Source organism: Vanellus vanellus (assembly GCF_965231255.1).
Source record: "Vanellus vanellus genome assembly, chromosome: 1".
Classification (NCBI taxonomy): domain Eukaryota; kingdom Metazoa; phylum Chordata; class Aves; order Charadriiformes; family Charadriidae; genus Vanellus; species Vanellus vanellus.
In genome coordinates, this window is record NC_138905.1 from 148,537,771 (window position 1) to 148,560,722 (window position 22,952).

Sequence of the window (22,952 nt, forward strand, 5' to 3'; positions counted from 1 at the left end):
AGTTTGACAATTCTTTGTATGTGTGTGTTTTATCCTCCTTAAAACTGAACCTGAAAAAATAATCTACAGTAGCAAGCTTTTCTATATGAAAGATGAATTTTTTTTTTTTTTTTTTGGTGCAGTTCCCCTGACTATGTAGATTTTGGCTGTCTTTCTAAAATAGATGTAAACCAGTCAAGCTGTAGGGATTCACATATTTGAGTAGTTCTACAGTTTTAATGCATGGTATACTTGCAAAACTATACCTATTACAGAGATTTTCTGCAATCCTGCTGCATAGTTGTTCTTGCTACATAAGGTGGAATGGCAGTCTGGGTAATACAGTGTGACCAGCAACCCTACTGTGTAGCTAAAATAGTTACTATATTATTTACATGCCTATAATTCATTAGTAAATGTGGGGACTTACGCAAGTGTTTTGTTATTTGCACAATGAATGGTTAAGTTAGTTTTGTTCTGGCTGATATAATTGCTTTATTTGTTTCTGTGTTTTGCATTGCAAAGCTTTATACCAAGAGCATAGTCACATATGTTTCACGTGTGTGAATTAAAATTAATAGATAAATAATCTACTGATTCTTTCAGACTCTTATGCAGCAAATTCTTCCATGGATAAGTCTTTCTTATCCCAGGCTTTTCAGATTCTGGCTTCATGCGTGATGAACATCTTGGTGCTAGCTCAGAGTTAGAAGTCTCTTTTCCTTAGCATTCATTCATGTCTTTAAATTTTTAAGATCAGCATCATCTCCTGTCTGCTCCTGTCACAAGTCTGCCTTAATTTTCAGCTTCAATTAGTATAACTTCTTTAAAACCTCTTTTGCACTAAATTACATAAATTTTGATTGTTTACTTTAACAATAATTCGACTTCTTATCAGTTTATGTATTTTCACTCTGTATTGTATGTTGTCACATATCAAGGCAAAGGTGTTTTGATAGGATAGCTTTCTGTGCATTCATTTCCCCTTTCTCTTTTTAAGCATGGGATGCTTTGCAATTTTGAAGCTTCTCTTTCTCTTTATAAAGAAGAATGAACACACCCCACCCATTTAAAGTGTTGTTACAGTTATAGTTGATGTATAGTCATCTCACATTGGAATAGATTTAATAGCTGGCTTGTTTCACTTGAAAGAATGGCAAAATAAAAATTCTGTAGCAGCCTCAAAATATGGCAGAAAAACAAATTACAAACATTGCAAATATATACAGTAACTGTATAAAGTATTAGTGTTTCTTGATACATACTTTCAGATGCCATCCTAGTGCTTTCTAGACATAGAATGCCTTAAATTACTTTCCTCATAGCTGAAAACACAGGTGGGTTTGTGTAACACAACTGTGGGACATGCTTATCATGGCCTCTGTATCAAACCTTGCCACATACAGGTGTTTTTGTAGCATTTACAGCTTGTTTTATTGCCATTCTTGGAAGGAAGAGATGTAGAAAGTATCTTTATGTACACCTGCAGCCTTGCACTGTGTTATATTGTGGTCTGTTCAGGATGAACTAAATTTCTTCTTAGAGCCTCTCGCAATGCATCATTTAGCCAGGCAGCAATTCCCTTGAGGAAACTTCATCAGTTAATAAGACTGCATTGACTCTACTCTAGAATTACTAGTTTCTTAAACTTAGTAACTACTTGTTACAATTAAGTGTATGTTTCACGTTTGCTTCCAAGAGCAAAGGTGATGTAAGATAAGTTGGAGAGAGCCTAGTTGGAGGCCTGTAACCAGTGGTGTCCCCCAGGGGTCAATACTTAGTCCAATTTTGTTTAATATTTTCATTAATGACCTGGATGAGGGGACAGAGTGTATCCTCAGCAAGTTTGCTGATGATACCAAACTGGGTGGGGTGGCTGACACCCCAAGGGCCATGCTGCCATCCAATGTGACCTGGACAGGCTGGAGAGCTGGGCAGAGAAGAACCTAATGAGGTTCAACAAAAGCAAGTGCAAGGTCCTGCACCTGGGGAGGAAGAATGCTAGGCACCAGTATAGGTTAGGGGCGGACCTGCTGGGAAGTAGCTCAGAGGAGAAGGATCTGAGGGTCCTAGTAGACAGTAAATTATCCATGACCCAGCAATGTGCCCTTGTTCCCCAAAAGGCCAATGGAATCCTGGGCTGCATAGGGAAGAGTGTGGCCAGTAGGTCGAGGGAGGTCATTCTCCCCCTCTACTCTGCACTGGTGAGGCCACAACTGGAATACTGTGTCCAGTTTTGGGCTCCCCAGTTCAAGAGGGACAGGAACTGCTGGAGCGAGTCCAGCGAAGGGCAACTAAGATGATTAAGGGATTGGAGCATCTGCCTTATGAGGAAAGGCTGAGAGAGCTGGGACTCTTTAGCCTGGAGAAGAGAAGGCTGAGGGGAGACCTTATTATGGCGTACAAGTATCTAAAGGGTGGGTTGAAGGAGGATGGAGCCAGGCTCTTTTCAATGATTTCCAGTGACAGGACGAGGGGCAATGGGCACAAGTTAGAACATAGGAAGTTCCGTTCAAATACATGGAAAAACTTCTTTACGGTGAGGGTCACAGAGCACTGGAACAGGCTCCCCAGGGAGGTTGTTGAGTCCCCTTCTCTGGAGATTTTCAAGACCTGCCTGGATGCAGTCCTGAGTAATGTGCTCTAGGCAATCCTGCTTTAGCAGGGGAGTTGGACTAGATGATCTCTAGAGGTCCCTTCCAACTCTGAAAACTCCGTGATTCCATGACTCCGTGAAGTTGACCAGATTTTATAATGATTTGAAAGAAAAGGAATTCCAGATTTTGCACTAGAAAATATACCTGAAACAAATGTATTACAGACCTTGGTTCCCATGGAGCTTGGAGGATGCTGTAAATTTACCAGTTAAAAATAAACAAAAAGAAAGCTTAAGGAGGAGATATTTCTCTCTGGATCTGTCTAATCCACATATGCTACACTGTTCTTTAACTGGAAACTCAGGTGTTTAAGTCTTAGGATCCATGTTATTTGCCCTTAGTTCCTGCGTGATAACGGTCATCCTTCTAGGACAGTGTCATGCAGAATGAAGGCGTAGTAAAAGAATGCTACCATGGAAACCTGACTTTAAAAACTCTGGAACATTTTTTTAATAACTTGAAAACAGAGTTGTACGATTGCCCCTTTTCTGTACTTGGCCTCTTTCTTCAAGCTGTACAAGGAGAGTACAAGGTTGATCAGCATTTAGGCCTCTTCTCTGCAGGTTGGTCTTACATGTTGCAGTGGTCAGTCCTCTTATATCAGTATTTTTGTCTGAAATAGTTTGTCTTTGATGTCATGCTTTCTACTGAAACACTCCAGTGGTCCAGAAGTAGACAATTGGAATCAGTATCTCCAGGTTACCGTCTATAATCTTTTGATACCTTGCTGCAGTGTTAATCTCCTTTCTTTGGTTGGGCTGCTGATCAGAATACAGTGTATAAATTTCATACTTCACAAATTTAAGCTTGTTCAGTAGAGAACAATGTGAAGTTTAATTGTACTTGCTTGAGTGCCAAGACTTCTTTAACCAATGGAAAACAACATGGAATGTACTCAAGAATATGTATTTTGCTGAATATTTTATAAAATATTAATTTTTTTTTGTCCTGAATGTAAAAGACAGACTGAAGGATTCCTGCAAGTATGTGAAGTTGCTGTCATTTTATTTCTTGCCAATAAAGACAAAGCCTTATAGTCAGTACAGAGATTTAGAGTTTGACTCCTTACTTGATAATTTAAAACAAAGTTTGGAGAACTGTTGAAATATTTTGTGTGGTTAGACACAATTATCCTTTGGAAGTTTAACAGCTGGTAACAATAGTGTACTTTTTCTTTAAAATACTAAGAATAACAAATTTGTTCAAAGAGAGCAAGATTTTGTAAGTGTATAGTCAGTCCTAAATTTAGTAATAAGTTTATTCCAGCAGTAATTCAAGTTACTTTTTCTTTGCAGTTAAATAAATTTATGGGATCTTTTATGAGGGCTATATTTCTCCCTGCCTTTTTGAAAAGGCACTTACTTTGTAAGCATGATCATAGTATTTAAAACACAGTGAAGAATGCCTAAAGTCATTACCATTTACATAAGTTGATTGCTTACAATACTTGCCTAATAATTGTTTCCCCATAATCAGTTATTTCATGGCTTCAGGCCTGTAATGTTGGGGTGGGGGTTGGAATTGGGGATTTCTCCTGAAATTGCTTGGGTTGAAAAGCCAGGGTATAATTGATGCATTATTCATCTCTCAAGTTTTTGGCGAATTGAATGTTGGAGGGATCACATAGGTGACAGGGCACTGCATGCCGCCTTAAGAAGGACAGATAGGAACCAGGGTGTGAAAACTGTTGGTCTGTGGAATGACGTTATCCTGGTAGAGTCCTGGAGCTAATAACCTGAAGAGGAAAGGGCAGTAATGAAAGGTGCTTTTCTAATAGGACTGTGGCAAGGTAATTTCTCTGTGAGACAAAATTGAGATATGTGCTGACTGTGTTCTTGACCCTCTCTTTAGCTGTCTTTCTGCATTGCTCCATTAAAGCCAGGACAACTCTTATGTTCTCAGGTTCACCCTTCCTGAGGAAGTGCCATGCCTGACTTTGTCAGCACATGATGTTCCCAGAAGCACAGTGGATCTTGAATACGTGGTGGGGAGGGAGGTCCCCTGGGTGAAGCCAGTATTGTCCAAGGGAGCTCACAGTTTGCACCCCAGCTATTGAGGCCCACCACACTGGAAAGAACGAGGTTGAAGAATGCAAGCTCCATGCGCGTGTGCATTTGCAAACGTGTGCTCGCTGGGGTGCCAGTGGCTGAGGCAGGCAAAAGGTGTTACAGCACTGCTGGAATGGAGGGCTTGGCTCCAGCTCTGGGTGGAGCATTTGGCGGTTCAGTGTGCTGGCCTCTTCAGAAGGGTTTGTGCGGTCAGTATGGGCAGCGCTTTTTCTGGAAGCGTGTCTTCCCGAGCACTGCTGTTCTTACTAAACAGTATCAGGAAACCAACATGTGAGGGTTGAAACTGAAACTCAGAAAGCAGTTTTTAACTTCACAAAGATGTCTAACCATAACTCACACCTTTTTAAACAGTTTTTTATCTGCTGGTCATCTTATTTCCACCGTGTAGTATAATTGTTGCAGGTGTATAAGTCTCTTTATGCTCCTGTCTCTTAAGGCATATCATAGAATGGTTTAGGTTGGAAAAGACCTTTAAGATCATCGAGTTAGTTCTTTTGGTCTTATTACTAAAGAAATGGTGCCTTTTTTTTTTCCCCTATCCAAAAGACAAAACAAATTTTTCTCTAGTTTCCATACACATTAATACTTTTGATGGGGGGGTTTTGTGTTCAGAAAGAAAGCAGCTTGTGAATATTTTGGCACTTCTGAATTCCTAATAGTTTGGTTAAAACAGGCCATTGTAAATTTCCACTTACTAAAATTGGCCATCTTGGAGCAATGTGAGACTTCTGTGTAGAAATAATATAAAAATGTTTGTGTCCCAAGCAAAAACCATTCAGAAAAACATCATTTCATACTGATATTTTCAGACAAGTATGAAACCTTCATACGTATTTCTAAAACTTAGGTAAACTTAAAGCAAAAATGCATTTATGCACATATTTTTAACTTCAGGTAGGTTTTGAAACTTGGAAGAAAGTTCCTTGCTCTGAAGAATTATATGCTTCAGATTTTTCTAAAATTCCTTAAATGTTTAAACATCTGATTTTTCTCTGTTGCAGAAGTTCCTTTTATGTAGCATTTATCTGTATTTAGTTCAAGATATTTGAGAAATGCAAATTACATGCTGTTACGTAGGAACTTTTGAACCAGTGCATTCGATACCTTGTTTTGTATGTGATTTAGATAGTCAGAAGTTACTTTACAACCCAAAATGCAGCCCAATGCACCATTGATGAAGTATCTAGATGGGTAGAGGCTCAGTGGTGTACGTTTCTAGTGATACTCCACAGTTTGGGCAGCATTTCAGTTATAAATGCAAAGTACTTATTATCTGGCTTTTTATCATTTAAAGAACAACTAAAAAGTCAACAAGCGTTCTTTTTTCTTTAGTACTACAAAAGTAAGTCAGTGAATACTAATAAACAGAAAAATGGGCTTGAGAAATGATTGGACTTTGGGGAAGGAAGATGATGCCTATTTTAGGTGCCTCTCCCCCTCACTGAAGTAGTGTCTTGCCTGAGGAGGTTATACAAGGCCCACTGTGTGGGAAGTTACCCTTAAGGATTAAGGATATGCCTGTGATATGTCTGAAATGTTTACAACTGTAACCACACCGGTGCAGTTTCCTACTCAGATCTGCAACAACAACAGAGTGAGTCTTTGCAAACCTGTTCAAGTTGGTCACTGCAGCCTTAGCTACACTAGGAAGCGTCTGTGTGCTGATGTACTGTAAACTAATCATTGAGTTTATAAGGGACCGGTTACTCTTCACTAGATCCCTGCATAGGAACTTAAAGGGAGCTGCAGTCTTCACTGTATGGCCTGAGCTAAAAATAGAGAGGGGATTTGTGTTACCTCGCTTGAAGAACCAGTTTTAGTTTTCTGCATACTAAATGAGCAGGGGAATGCAGAAAGGGATCAAGTTTTCACCTTTGGAGAATGGAGAAGTTATGCTACACTTTTTTCTGAATAACATAGAAATGTGGGCTGTTTAATATGTGTGTTGTTTAATATGATAGAATATGTTGTTTTAATATAGCAGTGTTTATACATTGAAGTAACTTTATTCAAAGTAGATGTTACATAAGCTAGAAAGGTGTGCATTCCTCTTTAAGACTAACAGTTTCTCTGGTTTGAAAACTAAGTTCTGTCTTCTTAAGGAATTGGTCAGCTTTTCACTATTAGCTTTTTCAGAAGGTATTTAATCTGAACAACAATAAATACACACACCTCCAAATATATATAGACTCAGAACAGCTGTGAGAAATAATCCATATAACCATAATATATCCATATATAATCATAGATGTATTACATAGGTCAGAAGACATCAAAATTATGGCAAAAAAAGTGATCTACATGTAGACTGCAATGGGGAAATAAGATGGAAAGAAAATGTGGTGAGGAAGGATAAATTAAAATGATGTGTATATTAAATAAGTGCCATTTTGTATGCTGTGGAAAATGTGGTCAGTGAGAGAGAGGGAGGAGAATTAAAGGAACAGAAAGTTTCAACTTGAGTAGGAAAGAGCTTTCAGGAAGGCATCAAGGTAATGCATAGGAGAGGCTGCAGCAGGAATAAGCAAGGAGTGTGTTGGTGAGACAGGTGGCCATAGCTCAGGTGTAAAAATTCAATATTAACAAAGAAATGCTTTCACATGATATACTTGTCTGCTTACTAATTACAATATTTTGCACTCTAAATCTGAAGGTCTGCAATGATTGAAAGTCAAGAATGATCAAAGCATGAAATCTTGGCATTCAGAAACAGATGTCTGAAATTGTGTACTACTCTAAGCTCTATTAATAAAAAAGTTTTGTTTTTTTTTTTTTAAAGCCTCTATACTAAAAGCTGAAGTGTGAAAGACAAGATCAAAAAAAACTTATATTTATAGGTACACGGAGAGAGGCAGGTTTTCCTAAGTCCACACCCAAAAATTGGGGAGGCTAGAACTGTTTCCTTGAATCAGAATACAGCTATTCTTTACAAACTATGGTTTTGATTGTAGTGCTGGTGCTGCTTGCTTTTATTTTTTTAATTTTATTCCATCTCAAGGTGACAGGGTAACCTTTCTCTTCAATTTTTTTTGTCTTGGTACTTGCTGGGGCATTTGGAAGGTCAGCTAGACATTGAGGTCATCGTTTTCTCTGTAAGGAATGTTTTATTCTCTAGGATTATGAGATCTTGAAGGGTGAAAGAGAAGGAGCAAAGGTGTTATTGCTGAATAATACACACCTCAATAGTTACTTTCAGAACTTGAGGACGTTTTCCCTTCTGAAGCAGCAGCATTGAAACTGATACTTACCCAGCCAGTATTGAAAGCTAGGTGCAGCAAGTGCTGAGTAGTACCTGTGGGTCTAGCACTTCAGTTCCCAAATACTTGTTCTATGCAGAGTCTGTGCATATATCAACATCCAAAAAGGCATCTTTAAGTTAATATCACAATTTCTGATGAAAAACTTGCTTCCCGTGTTCTAATCTTTATAGTACTGTATCACTAAAGCTATGTAAAAAGCCTGCATATTAGAGCTAATCATAATGTTTTAAATGTCTCGTAGTTGATATTTTTCATTAATAACTTGTTTTCTTAAATGAAGTGAAGGTTTGGGAGTTTTTCCACAATGTGGTGAAATATGGTGCTCTTGGTGCTGCATGCAGCTTCTTCTGTCCCAATTACATGCAGCTTTCTGCCGATTTCTTTACCATTTGCATGTTTCTGTAACAGTCTGTGACCTTATTAATTGGCCAGTTAAATTTTATTCTGTGTGTGTATATATAGTACTGAACACATTGACTTGTGTAGTGGTACAGTTGTAACTCTTCACAATACATACTTGCCATGTATAAGTGCAGGGGAAAGGGGAGGATTTGGCAAATACCTTTTTTAGAGAACCATATACCTTATTAGGCTGAGGAGAGATGTTCAGCCCTGAGCTCACCTTTAACATCGTCATTTTGTCATCAGTTTAAGGAATAATTTTCTTACGGATTTAAATACATTAAATATCAGATAACTTAGTCATCTGGAATCTTGTTTAAAAAATGGTTTATATTTCTAAAGGGTTTATATCCTATTGGTGTAGTATTAATAGTATTGCTAAGTAAATGCCTGGACTTACTTGTGTTCCATGCCTTTTCCCTCTGTCAGTAGCAACCATACCTCAGTACTATATATCAGACTCAGTCACCTGTATGAGATCCAGTTCTGTTTCACTTGCAGCCTTGCTTTGCATCTAAATTGCTCTCTTTTTCAGTGACAATTGAGATTGTTCAGAACTGAACAAGATTGTGTCCAATGTAACACTAGAATGTAAAGCTGAAAACTGTGCATAAACAAGATTTACCTTTCACTTGCATAGGACCCACAATTAAATTGTGTGTTAAATATATTTGTGTTTGTCAAGATGAGAATCCTGCATTTAAAAAATCTCCTGATGTGTCCTCTCTGATGCAGAAATCTTGTGTTTCAGTGCCTGACTAATCTCTGCCATGCTGATGCTTTTGAATGAGCTTTGTATGTGAAAGCTCTACTAATCCTTGTACTTACTGTTTGAATGTTTGCTACAGGAAGCGAGCAGCTGCAAAGCATCTAATAGAGCGCTACTACCACCAGTTAACTGAGGGCTGTGGAAATGAAGCCTGCACGAATGAATTTTGTGCTTCCTGTCCAACTTTTCTCCGTATGGATAACAATGCAGCAGCCATTAAGGCCCTCGAGCTTTATAAGATTAATGCAAAACTCTGTGATCCTCATCCCTCCAAGAAAGGAACGAGCTCAGCTTACCTAGAAAACAATTCCAAAGGTGCCCATAACAATTCCTGCACTGACAGAAAAATGAACAAGAAGGAAATGCAAGGCCCAAGAGATGACTTTAAAGGTAAGAAGTTATTTTAGAATTTTCCTAAAATAAAACACAGTTAATATGCACGAGTATAAGCCTACGGAATTCACTGTGATGCTGTTCTGCTGACTGTGGTGATGTTCTTTTGACTTCTTAAGTAAAATACAATATTGGCAATCAAATGTGTTACAGTGGATTCTGAAAAATGGCTGGATTAATGCTGAACATGCATTCCACATTTCTGTTAAAATCTGTGTGCATTTGTTGCTTTCTGAGATTACTGGTTTTGCAAATATGGAGAGTTTTTTTTAAGTGCTGCTGTATGACTGTTTTAGTTCCACTAGTTTTGTAACTCATCTGTAGTTAATGAATTATAAAAGTTATACTTTAACTAATTCCAGATTCTGTGTTAATAAACTTAACAGATGAACAAAAAATGATACAGTGGATGATAGGCAATACATCTACCGAGCTAGAAAAAGTTTAAGCAAAGTGATTTCTAAGCCAGCATACAAAAATGAAATACTGTTCTGTATGTCTTTTTCTGACTTCTATTTAGCTTTTCAAACTCTCTAGAATGGTAAATACATACTACAAGAATAATTTTAGTTGCCATCGTAACCTGTAGTGCAAACAGAAATCACAAACTAAATGAAATTGAAGCCATTAACCTTTGAGCAGACCTTTTTTAAGTATCATTGCAGTAAGTGGTATAAACACAGAAGGTGAAACTGTTTACAGCAAAGAATTAAAAAGTCCTACAGGATCAGCAATAAAACAGCACTGTGTTATAAGGGACCTAAGACCCTCCAGTCAATACCTGCATCAGTTTGTTCTTTATCTGATGCAGGGATAAATTTGTCCCAAAATTATTTAAGGTCTGAGTAAGCAAAGAGGCAAACAGTAGGGAGGGGAAAGGGGAGCCAGTGTAGTGTTAAATGGGCAAAAGGCCCATTAGGTCTGTTTTGTGATTTCTCTCTTTAGTTTTGTATGTCTTTAACAGAGGTGTGCATATACAGGTTTTTCTTTCTTCTCCCCAGCCCTACCATCCTCTCTCCCCAAGACAGATATCTAAGAGTCTTCTCAACCTTTCTCCAGAGACAGCCTGTTGCCTAAAGCAATGGCTCAGACTTCATCTGTTGCAGCATCACAAGCATTGACCTGTCTTGTAGCTGTATGGACAGAGAGCATTAATGTCTGTCTGAGACTCTTAGTTACCTTAGTTACCTTTGGAATTGGCTAATGTCGAAGCAAACGTTCTGAAATTTTTAAGGTCGATCTGCAGCAACAGTTACTGAGAAGACTGCAGTGAAGTTTAAGAAAGCCAAGGAAAAGGATGTGCGGCTTGCTCTTATGCTTGACATAGGATTGAAAGTTCTAAATAAATTGAAAGAAATGCCCTTCAGAAAGAATTACTTAAATTTCTTTTCTGTAGTGCTAAGCCCTTAGACTATTATTACCTTTGGGGAAAAATGTATCTGCAGGCCATTTTCAGCATCTCAGTAATGTCTTAGATGGCAGTCCAAAAAGAGGAAGGAAGTAGAGGAATTGCCAATATATAAAAAGCATATGTTAAAATGTAGTCATATATAGAGAGAGACATTTCAAAATCAGTGTTACAATTACTTGGGAAGCTATTTTCAACTTTGATCACCAAAACATTAAATTGGGAACTGAGAAGGACAGTGGGCAGGCAGTGAGCACACAATCATAACAAAACTTCCATAAGAGACAATGAAAAGATAATTAATAAATTTTATAAGTAGGGAGTGTGTTGTTGTCAATATAGAGACTACGTGCAGTCTTTTTCATAGTCAAGGATCACTGCTAAAACTTCATGTACAGATTTGTCACGGAGTATTACTGAGAACAAGGTCTGAGAGGAGATAGTTTACTTCACTGGATTACTTAGTTGCAATAGAAAGGGTAAGAGGACAAGGCATGTAAAAGCTCATGTATTCAGACACAAGTCAGCTAAAATTGACTTGAGTTAGAAGAAGGCTTCATTTATGTTTGTTCTTCTATGGCTGTTCTCACTGCTGTAACTTAGAAATGGGGCAGACCCTTATGGCAGCTCAGAGGATGGTCACAGGATATGACTTAAAAGTGTTATGAAGCTCCTTTTTGTAATACTAAATATTTTAATGGCAGATAGCACATAGTTCCTTAAATACTAAAACCTTTAAAAGAATGGCTGGGGAATTCCTGTTTTAAGTTTGGAAATCTGAAATGTGTTGCATTGTTAAATTGTCAAGTTTTGCTGATAACTTTTATGCTACGAATAACCTCTGCAATCCAGAGTCAGTGAACTTGAGCTCCTAATTTTGAGGAGCTGTGGCATGGAACAACATGTATCAACAGTTAAATTTCTTTTAGGCAAGTTTGCTGCATGAGCATGCACCGCAGCAGATAAAAATAGGAGACGTTGCACTAAGCTTGAATCCTTTCATAATATTTTTAATGCTGTTGTTTTTTTAACAGGACAGATTTTAGTTTTGAAGCTTTTTCACTGTCTTCAGATTGGTTGGAAGTCAATCTCTGTAGCATGACATAAGCTTAATCTTTCCTGTGTTATATATGCTCTAAGAATGGCTTGGGGCTCTGCAAAAATCAGTAGGTTGTCTGTCTTTGCATCATTTAGTTTGTATTTTTTATTTAACGACTGCTTGGAATTAATGTTATTGTCAGCAATCACAGTTCAAAATACTTTAACATTTAACTATTAAAATGATACACTTTCTGCAGAGATGGTTGTTCTAGCATGGTTGGTGAATACAATGCTCTGTGTGTTTTTTAGATCTCTAGAGATGCTATTAAACAGATTCAGGTTTAGTCCTAAATTGTGTGTCACTTAAAAAGAATCTGCTTAAACTAGAACATCTTTTCGGGGTCTGATCATGTGGTGATCCTATTCTAAATCATCACCTGATGTGAAACGACCTGTGGGTTCTGTTTGAGAGGTAGCATAGAAAACTATAAATAATGTTTTCTCCTTTTCTTTTTTCTAAAAAGAAAGGAATATTTAAAATAATAAATGACCACTTTTGTGGTTTAACCCAGCAGACAGCTGAACACCATGCAGCCACTTGCTTACTCCCCCCCTCTCCTCAGTGGGATGTAGGAGGGAATTGGGGGGGGAAGTAAAATTTGTGGGTTGAGATAAAAACAGTTTAATAGGGCAGCGAAGGAAGAGGAAAATAATAATAATAATAATGATAAAAGAATATACCAAACAAGTGATGCAAGTTGCTCACCACCTGCTGACCAACGTCCAGCCCATTGCTGAGCAGCAATCACGGATTCCTGCCCCCCAGCCAACCCCGTTTATATACAGATCATGGCATGTATAGTATGGAATATTCCTTTAGCCACCTTGTCCTGTTTGTGCTCCCTCTTGACTTCTGTGGGAAGCTGAAGGAGTCCTTGACCATATAAGCATTACTTAGCAACAAGTACAACAATATGTGTTATCAACATTATTCTAATACTAAATCCAAAACACAACAGCTACTAGGAAGAAAATTACCTCTATCCCGGCTGAAACCAGGACAACCACCAATTTACTCATTTCATATCAGGTGTTTGGGGGGAGGGGGAACAGACAGGTATTTGGAACCCCTGTAGGTAATGTGTGTAAACCAGCTTTTCATCTGAATAGCAAGTTGATAAGTATACTTAAATTGTTTATCTCAGTGAGGCCTAACATACAAAGAAATAACCCACATGCCCAACTGTGTGTGTAATTTAGAAGGCAGCATAAATTTCTGAGCATGTATTGTGGTTTTGGGGAATGATTTTCAGGCATCAGTTTAATGTAAAAACAGTTGCAGAAAGCATTACAAATAGAAATAAGAAATCTTATATTCCAGTCAATATATAACAAAACAAATTATTGCATCTTTTCTTCAAGATCTGTTTTTAAGTGGGAAAGAGTATGTGAAGTCCATAAGCATGTGCTGTTTGAAAAAAGAGGTTGATACAGTGGAGTTTGTGTGTAGTTTAATGACATGCATTAACTGTGCAGATTTACGAGAAGACTGCTGTTGTCACACAGTCTGATTTAAGTCTTTTGAAGTTTAAATACCTTACTGATTGATTTAGTTGTTCTTGTTTAGATGATACAATACTGTTAAACGCTATCAAATGCAGTTAATTTGCTGCAAAAGTTTTACAATTCAGCATGTAAGGATTGACATCCATGAATAAAATGTTTCATAAAATCATAGTAGATGAAACCATGATTCATCATGTTAATGAAATCATGAAGTATCTGTCTTGAATTTATCCAGCACTGACATTTTCTTCCGAAGTGTTATTGATGGTATAATACACAGGTTACTTGAGTAGAGCATATTAGAAGTATTTTCTCTTTTTAATTTTTATCTTAATAAAATTAATATTTTATCTTTTTATAGATGTGACTTTTCTAACGGAAGACAAGATATATGAAATTCTTGAACTATGCCGAGAGAAAGAGGATTATTCCCCTTTGATCCGGGTGATTGGGAGAGTATTTTCTAGTGCTGAAGCATTGGTGCAGAGTTTCCGAAAAGCCAAGCAGCACACCAAGGAGGAGCTCAAGTCTCTTCAAGGAAAGGATGAAGACAAAGATGAAGATGAAAAGGAAAAAGCTGCCTGTTCGGCTGCTGCTATGGAAGAAGATTCAGGTGCATCGTCATCTTCGTCATCAAGAATAGGTGATAACACACAGGGAGATAATAACCTCCAAAAACTAGGCCCGGATGAAGTGTCTGTAGATATTGAAGCAGTCAGACGGGTCTATGATAGATTACTTTCTAATGAAAAAATAGAAACTGCCTTTTTAAATGCACTTGTGTATTTGTCACCTAATGTGGAATGTGACTTGACTTATCATAATGTGTACTCTCGGGATCCTAACTATCTGAATTTGTTTATTATCGTTATGGAGAATGGCAATCTTCATAGCCCAGAATATCTGGAAATGGCTCTACCGTTGTTTTGCAAAGCAATGAGCAAACTACCCCTTGCAGCTCAAGCAAAACTGGTCAGATTGTGGTCTAAGTATAGAGCAGACCAAATTCGGAGAATGATGGAAACATTTCAGCAGCTCATTACTTACAAAGTCATAAGCAATGAGTTCAATAGTCGTAACCTAGTGAATGATGATGATGCCGTTGTTGCTGCTTCAAAGTGCTTGAAAATGGTTTACTATGCAAATGTAGTAGGAGGGGATGTGGATACAGATCATAACGAAGAGGAAGATGAAGAACCCATCCCAGAATCAAGTGAACTAACTCTTCAAGAGCTGTTGGGTGAGGAAAGAAGAAATAAAAAAGGTCCTCGAGTGGACCCACTGGAAACTGAACTTGGTGTTAAGACTATAGATTGCAGAAAACCACTTATCCCTTTTGAAGAATTTATTAATGAACCACTGAATGATGTTCTAGAAATGGACAAAGACTATACTTTCTTCAAAGTAGAAACAGAAAATAAATTCTCTTTTATGACCTGTCCCTTCATATTGAATGCTGTTACCAAGAACCTGGGATTGTATTATGACAATAGAATCCGGATGTACAGTGAAAGACGCATAACTGTGCTCTACAGCTTAGTTCAAGGACAGCAGCTCAACCCATATTTGCGACTTAAAGTGAGACGTGATCACATCATAGATGATGCGCTCGTCCGGGTAAGTCATGCAGCAAGATGAAACTTAGGTGTTTTGGTTCTGACCAGTGCAAACTAGTGGGCTTTGACTAACTGAAAAAACTGTGTGCGAGTGCAGTGTTTTATGTATTAGATTTCCTCTAGAAGAAACCCAAATAGCATTACCATGTTAAGTTTGAATTCTAAGCGTGCTGCTGAAGATTTGTATATTCAGCAGAACCACTTCTACTCAGAATGGTTGCAGACTTAGATATTTTAAAGTGTCAGATAGTTCTTATTCCCCATTAACAGATTCTGCACTGTTATGACTCTTAATGGTGAGAATGACCAACTTCTGTTTCAGTACTTTTTCTTTGTCCTCTGGATTGTCTTGGATCATCTTCTGATAGTAGGGTTTTTCAGATGGAAGTTAGAATTAAAGCCTTTCCATTGTCTACTCTTCTTGTGGACTTCTGATCTTCCAGATACAAAGTGCGTGTAGTGACTGCATGATAAGTAGAACTTCTTGCCTCTCTAAGCGTTGCAATTTTGTGCAAATACTGATATGGCTGAGAAAGGAGAAGTAAGACCTGAGAACTGTAAGAGCAGCCTGTTTCTGAATATGCTGACTTCTTTCAGTAAAACTTAAAGCCATTTGTTCACACATTTTTGGAAGATGGGAATCATACAGGACACAAACTATAAAGAATATTTCACAGTAAACTTTTTTCATAGAAAGATATGTGCTTCGGTTTTAGTATTCTTTGTCCCTTTATCTTTTACTTAAAGCTGTTAATTTTCAGAAGCTCATTTTTCTGTGTTCTGTTATTAAAGCATAACAGTGTTTGCAAAATTTTAAATTTAACCATGGCTTTCAAGCTTGTTGCTGAAGACACAGACAGGTATTTGGAGAGCCTCTGGGAAAAGTACTTCTTTTTGCCTCTCAACCCAGCTGTTAGTTCTAGTTAAATTTGACTTCTTTAACTGCTACTGCAGGTCAATTGTGAGAGCCTTAAATGAGCTTCCACCTTGATTTTTCTGTGTACCTCTGAGTTTCCAGACAGGTTAGCTGCTTCATGGGAATTGCTGATATTATGACTTAGCATACAAAACCTTTGTCTCCAGTACCAGTAGGAATAATAAAATTGCAATGCAGAAATGGCTTCTGTCTATAACCTGATTCTGTTAGGGAAATGAAAAATATACTGTTCTAAGATTAAACCCTATTGTCTACCAGTTTTCTAATTTAAGAATATTCTTTGTAATTTCACTGCCTATCAGACTTACAGTTGTATCCAGTTATGTTTTGTGACATTAATGTAATAGAGTTTATTTCCTTGATTCTGTTCAGCTTTGGGATACATAAATAATGGAAAAAGGGGGAGGGTCAGTACTATCTCTTTAAGAGAAGGTGGGCTGAAAGAGGATAAGAGCTAGTTTTGGGGAGACATTTGGCTTAATGTCAGTTTCAGCAGAGAGGAAGCAGAGACCTTTCTCATGCTGATGAGGGGAAGGAAAATCTGTAAGTATGAGAAAAGGCATTCTACATATTGCTTGTTGTAGAAGGAAGTTGAAATCCTTGAGGACAAAATTGTTTAATGTTGCTTAGAAAGCTCATAGATGCATCAAGTTGGTGGAGCTGCTATATTGCAGTGGGGACACAGCAGTCATCACTGTGCACACTCGTGTTCTGTTGGAAATTAAGGTAATTTAAATCAGATTAAGCTCAAACATACTAATTTAAATTGTGATGCACTTGCAGCAGCCCTTGCACAGCCTAGTAGTCTACAAGTACATGCCTGGGCAGTTGCCATGGATCCTCTTATGGCTGTTAATTTAAGCTGTCAGAACATGCTAAATTATGGTGATCTGACTCTGTCAAAGCCTCAAGGAGAGTAAGAATTTTGAACTGCTTATTCTGGGACAGAACATAAAGGAAAAAGATACAATTGTTCTAAATTCAGGTAGTGTGAGCTGAACTGTAGTGTTAGTCAACGAGACAGAGTATGGCCCAGGCATTTCTCAAAAGTGGAAAACGGATTATATTCAGTAAAATGGAGATGAGTCAAGACTCACCATTCTATCGGGGGAAGGGAGCTCTATGTGCCATTTCAAACAGGTTCAACAAGGTAGCTGTTGTGAAATTATATGGACTTAGATAAAATTCTGTTGATAAATATAGATAGTGGCTACAGAAGTCATCTCTTAACTGTTGATATGTTTTAACTGATTATATGAAGTATCAGTGCTCAAGGAAGAGATTTTTAAATATTCCTGAGGAAGAGTTAAGAGTTAAAGGAGCGAATGAAACAATACAATGTCTCTGTTTACTATGGTGTGCCTCTCTTTTTCATTTGTTCACATTAATATCAAAAAGGACGCAATAGAAAAATATTCGGAGAGTTCAGAGTCTCTTCAGAGAGACTGTAAAGTCCTCTTAAAGTTAAAAATAGTGACAGAGAGGACATAAAAGATGGCATGGAGAAGTTGAATGGGAAATACTGGCTTTCTCTACTGGTAGCACTCAGTCGTATTATCAGGAAGCAGTCTTAACGTAAGCAAAAGGACATATTTTTTTCCCCACACAGTGTACCTTAAAATTATGGATGTCATCGCCCAGAACTTGTAGCTCTTCACGAAAGAAGGATCCATCAAAAGGTTATGGGCTTTACAGGCGTTTTGATGTGACCCACACACAAACCTCAGGAAGCCCTAATGCTTAAATTGAACTGCTCTGTCTCTAATTGTAGTGAGAGTTGGAACTGCAGGTCAGAGATGGGTACCATATGCTTTTGTAGCAGCACTGACAGCATCAAACCTAATTGAAAGCTACATTGTATGAGTTTGCATCAGTGATGGGTGCAGTTTTGGGTGCAGTTTTGAACTTTGGAAGTGTCTCACCTGAAAACTGTCAGAAAGATCTTGCCAAGATAATTGTCTTTGGTAGTAAACGCATGTTCTTAGATCTGTTCAGTGACAAAATGTTTCCAAACATGCTTAAATTACAGCTAAGTAACTATGATTACTGATATTTTACCCTTGCATTGCTTTTTTTTAATTCTGGGGTTTGAATACTTAGACTTCTTTGACTTGTAAGTAATTACATGCTTGTGTCACTAGACCTGTGTCTTTACAGATCAGTCACTGCAGACTTTTTTGACTATATATAACTCTGATAAATGCATTATAAAAGCATTTTCAGAAATATTGATTAAAATGAGGTTGAGATGGTCTTATTCGTATTTTCCATATTGGTGTTGGATATTCTGCAAGCATATATACCAATCAGCCTTTATAACTTCTTCCTGCAAATGGACTAAGTATGGGTATTTCTCTGCTAATTAGTCGAGCTAATTAAGCTACCACCAAGCTGTTTTTCTCTTATCAATACTTAATATTTAAACTTTTAGAATTCAGTATGTTCATCTCACTTTTTGGACTTCATTAAAACAAATATGAGCCCTGGTAAGTGATTTTTTTTTTTTTTTTTTTACTATTATTATTACTGTAGGATCCTTTTTCTTTTAGTGAGAATTTGAAGCAATACCTTTTTAAATACCTTTGAAGCAATAGCTTGTTTAAAGTTGCTCATTAAGAGAATCATAATTCACCCTGGAACAAATACATCTAAGCAAAAATTATATTTACAGAGTCATTATTTAATTTCTTTGCATGTATGAAACTTGCATCAGAAACTTTTTTTTTGTTGATATTGACTTAATCAAACATGCTTTCTTTGTATTATATACTTATTTGTATCTATGTTAGTCTGAAAAGTCACCAGGGGAGCGGAGTGTTGGAAATGGTAAAGTGCTAATACCCACTTTTATTAAGGAGCCCATACATTTGGGAGTTGGTAGCTCAGTTTGCAGTTCTTGAAAGCAGTTAAATGCTTTTTTGTGTTTAAAGAGTTTCTTTTAAGAGGTTAGGTGTACTCCTGCTGAGTCATGTTACCTGGATGTGGTAGTAGTGAAAGGAAGCTTATCCTTAAATCCTCTCTTCTGCCTTTTCACTCCTAACAGCTATTTCTTTCATCCCCTTCCTCCGAGTTTCTCTCTCTCTCTCTCTCTCTCTCTCTCTCTCTCTCTCTCCCCTGCCCGCCCCCCAGATTGTATGTGGATTCATTCTCAGGTAGCAATAACTTAAAGGGTGTGTTACAACATGTGAGTTCAGCAAGTGAAAACATCTGGTGGACCTTTTCTGCAGAGTCTGTCTGGTACTTGCTCACAAATTATAAACTCACTTTGACAAATTTCACATTGAACGTAGACGGCTGCGAGGCTGCAAGTTTCTCCTGCTTGTAAATCACTCTGCTAAATATGTTGATGAGGTAGAGCTCTTATGTGACAACTGAAGCCAGTAGGCAGATTCTCTCGTAGTACATTAGCAACAAACTACTTCAGGAGCTTTGAGGTTCTTTTAGACTAAATCTATGTTTATGTGTGTTGAGTTGAAAAAATCTCAGCACTAGTGTGCCTTAGTTGCGTGCAGAATATGTCTGACTGTGGTGATGTGTGCATGAACTGTAAAGTACAGCATGAGAGGATGCTTCTTAGTCACTTTTTAAGTATTCACATGCCATTGTGCAGAAAATGTAGTGACCGACTTAAGTCATGATGTGTCACTGGTACTTTCAAACTTGAATTAGTTTTGCTTGTGTCAATTTTGCCTTCTAGCATGGAAAGTATTCCTGCCACTGCCTTAAAGAGAACTTCTATGTTCCATTACTAGAACTTGAAGGGGGTTTTGATCATTTTTAACTGAACAGATGAGTTCAGTTACTATCAATTTTAAGAAGGGAAACAAACTCTGGTATTACATTAAGCTTTTAAATGTTGTCATATTTGTCTCATTCAATGCAAAATTCCTCTGTCTCAGGAAAGAAAAATGTTGTTCTGTAAGCAAAGTAAATCATACAGTCTATTATACTGTGGCACAATACTATGTTTCAGCCAACAAAATACAGATGTTCTGTATAATGTCATTTCAGCTTTCAGCTTTTCAATTTGTAGATACTTAATTTTTGATGATGCTGCGTCAGAGATGCTACACCGTGCTTTCTGGGAAGTCCCTGGAAAATGTAATCACGACTTCACCTGCTTGGCCAGTCAAACCATCGTGACACAGACCATATTAGCTTCTAAAACTGCAGGAATTCACACACACACAGAGATTGGGTTTATACAGCAACATGTCTGTTGATGTGAGACAGCTCTGATTATTTAAAAAAAAAAAAAAAAACAACCAAAAAAAACCATAAAAACCCAAACAACTTTAAACTGAAGTTCATACATCCTTGCTATAGAACAAATGCTGTAGTTCTACTAAAATTTGGTGCATCTCTACCTACCTTTGTGACTAATGCTGTGTTTTCCACTGAGTTCCAGTTTTCTTGTGAAGCACCAGTGTTGAGAGACATGAATGTTCAAAGGAGCAGCTAAATCCGCAACCTTTGTTTGAGCAGCTTAGCAACATTGTCCTGGTTATAGAATCTACTTCAAGAAACATTAGGCTTTGGCTCAAAATACTGGCTTCTTGTTAATTCTTTATCTGACTCCCTCGCAGAAATCAGCAGTGTTCCAATCTGCCCAGCCAGCATTGCTCAACAAGAAGCGTTTCCCTCCCCTTTTTTAATACTGCTTTTCTTTTACATCACTCATTACAGTGTAGTTCTCAGTCAAAAAAAAAAATTTGAAATAGTTTTTTTTATTGCTTTATATGTATAAAATGAGCAGTCGTCTTAGTATAAGTGTATTTCTATGACACAAGAGAGCCTTTACTTTATGACAAAGGTTGCTGTCCCAAAAGAAATGCAGAGACAAAACTTGCTTTCTCAGAACTCATCAAAATTCATAAGACTTGCAAAATGAGGTTTGAGCAAGTGGATGATCTGCTGAGCCTGGTGGCACAGCTCAGGGACGAAGTTGAGCGATTAAGGAGTATCAAGGAGAATGAGAAAGAAATAGACTGGTCGACCCAGGCCTTGAGCTCCTTGAAAGAGAGACTGGCCAGACAGCAGAAATAAAAAAAGCCCTGTAGGGCTGAAGGGCCAGAAGGCAGTGGCCTACTGGAAAATGATGAATGGAGGCAAGTCTCTGTTAGGGGAAGCAAGCGAATCCCCTCCTTGCCTGCCTCCCCTGCCCTTGTACCACTGTACAACAGGTATGAGGCCCTCGGCATGGTAGAACAGCCTAAGGACGATGAGGCTGATGGTCCTAATACATCACAGCAGCCTTCAGGACCGGAAACGCCTACTCACCACATTAAGTCCACCTCTACAAGGAAGAAAAGGAGGGCTATAGTCATGGGCGACTCAGCTCTGAGGGGGACAGAGGGCCCGATATGTAGGGCAGACCCCAGTCTTAGGGAAGTCTTCTGCCTCCCTGGGGCACGGGTCAGGGACATCACCCTAGCCTGGTGCAGCCCTCAGACTACTACCTGCTGCTTTTGTTCCATGTGGGGGGTGACAAATGTGCAGATCAGAGTGCAAGGATGATTAAAAGAGATATCAGGGCCTTGGGATAATTACTACGGGGATCTGGAGCACAGGTCACTTTCTTGTCCCTACTTCCTGTTGCAGGCAATGACACTGAAAGGAACAGACGAGCTCAGTCTGTTAATATATGGTTCCGTGGCTGGTGTCACCACCACAATTTTGGGTTTTTTTAACAACGGAATGGCCTATGCGACACCAGGCCTGCTGGCAGCAGACGGGGGTTGGCTCGCTCAAAGGGGGAGAAGGGGTTTTGCCCCAAAATTAGCAGGGCTTATTAACAGGGCTTTAAAGTAGATTCAATGGGGAAAGGAGGTATTATCAGGTTTGCCTGTGACTAGCCAAGGAAAGAGGAATGGGGTGCTAGTGAAGGCCTGCAGCTATTCGCTTCGAAATGTACTGGCTATGCTGCAGCATGCTCAAAGTCTTAGGTAGATGAGCCAGGAGCTCCTGAACTGACGGGAGCCAATGGGGAGGCACTGTTAATACATGGCATAGGAATACTGCCTGGAGAGGAGCGCAAAGTAATTACAGCTGTTCCAGCGAAGTCAGCCTCAATGAAGACATTGCTGAAGTGCCTCTATGCAAATGCACGGAGCATGGGGAACAAACAGGAGGAGCTAGAGATGTGTGCACACCTCCAAGGCTACGATCTCATTGGCATCGTAGAAACTTGGTGGGATGACTCCTACAACTGGAGTGTTGGCATGGAAGGCTACAGGCTCTTCAGAAGAGACAGGCAAGGGAAACAAGGAGGTGGTGTTGCCTTATATGTTAATGAGCAGCTGGAATGTATGGAGCTCAGCCTAGGGATGGATAAAGAGCCAACTGAGAGCCTATGGGTCAGAATTAAAGGGAAATCGGGAGAAGGGGACATTACAGTGAGAGTCTGCTACAGGCCACCCAAGCAAGAAGACTGAGTGGATGAAGCCCTCTATAGACAGATAGGGGTGGCATCACATTCACAGACCTTGGTTCTCATGGGTGACTTCAACCACCCTGACATCTGTTGGAAGGGTAACACAGCCAGGCATGGGCAATCCAGGAGGTTCTTGGATTGCATTGACAACAACTTCCTTCTCCAAGTGGTTGAGGAGCCAACAAGGAGAGGAGCTATGCTGGACCTTGTTCTTTCCAACAAGGAGGGGATGGTAGACAGTGTCAAACTCAAGGGTAGCCTGGGCTGTAGTGACCATGAAAAGGTCGAGTTTGAGAGCCTCAAGGCAGTGAGGAGGGTGCACAGCAGGCTGACCACCCTTGACTTTGGGAGAGCTAACTTTGGCCTCTTGAAGAATCTGCTTGGTGTGGTGCCATGGGATGAGGTGCTGGAGGGAAGAGGGG

The 22,952-nt window shown here is 38.7% G+C and overlaps 1 protein-coding gene across 4 annotated transcripts in view; it reads left to right on the forward strand.

Annotated features, from left to right (window-relative positions):
- UBE3A (ubiquitin protein ligase E3A) overlaps nt 1-22,952 on the forward strand; it is a 55,747-nt gene that overhangs the window by 21,406 nt on the left and 11,389 nt on the right. For 3 of the 4 annotated variants that reach the window (XM_082495751.1, XM_082495752.1, XM_082495753.1), the window contains 2 exons: nt 9,216-9,526; nt 13,906-15,161. In XM_082495751.1, the coding sequence (XP_082351877.1) occupies nt 9,216-9,526; nt 13,906-15,161 (1,567 nt within the window). The remainder of the gene's footprint in view (nt 1-9,215; nt 9,527-13,905; nt 15,162-22,952) is intronic. The other variant, XM_082495754.1, reaches the window with a different exon arrangement.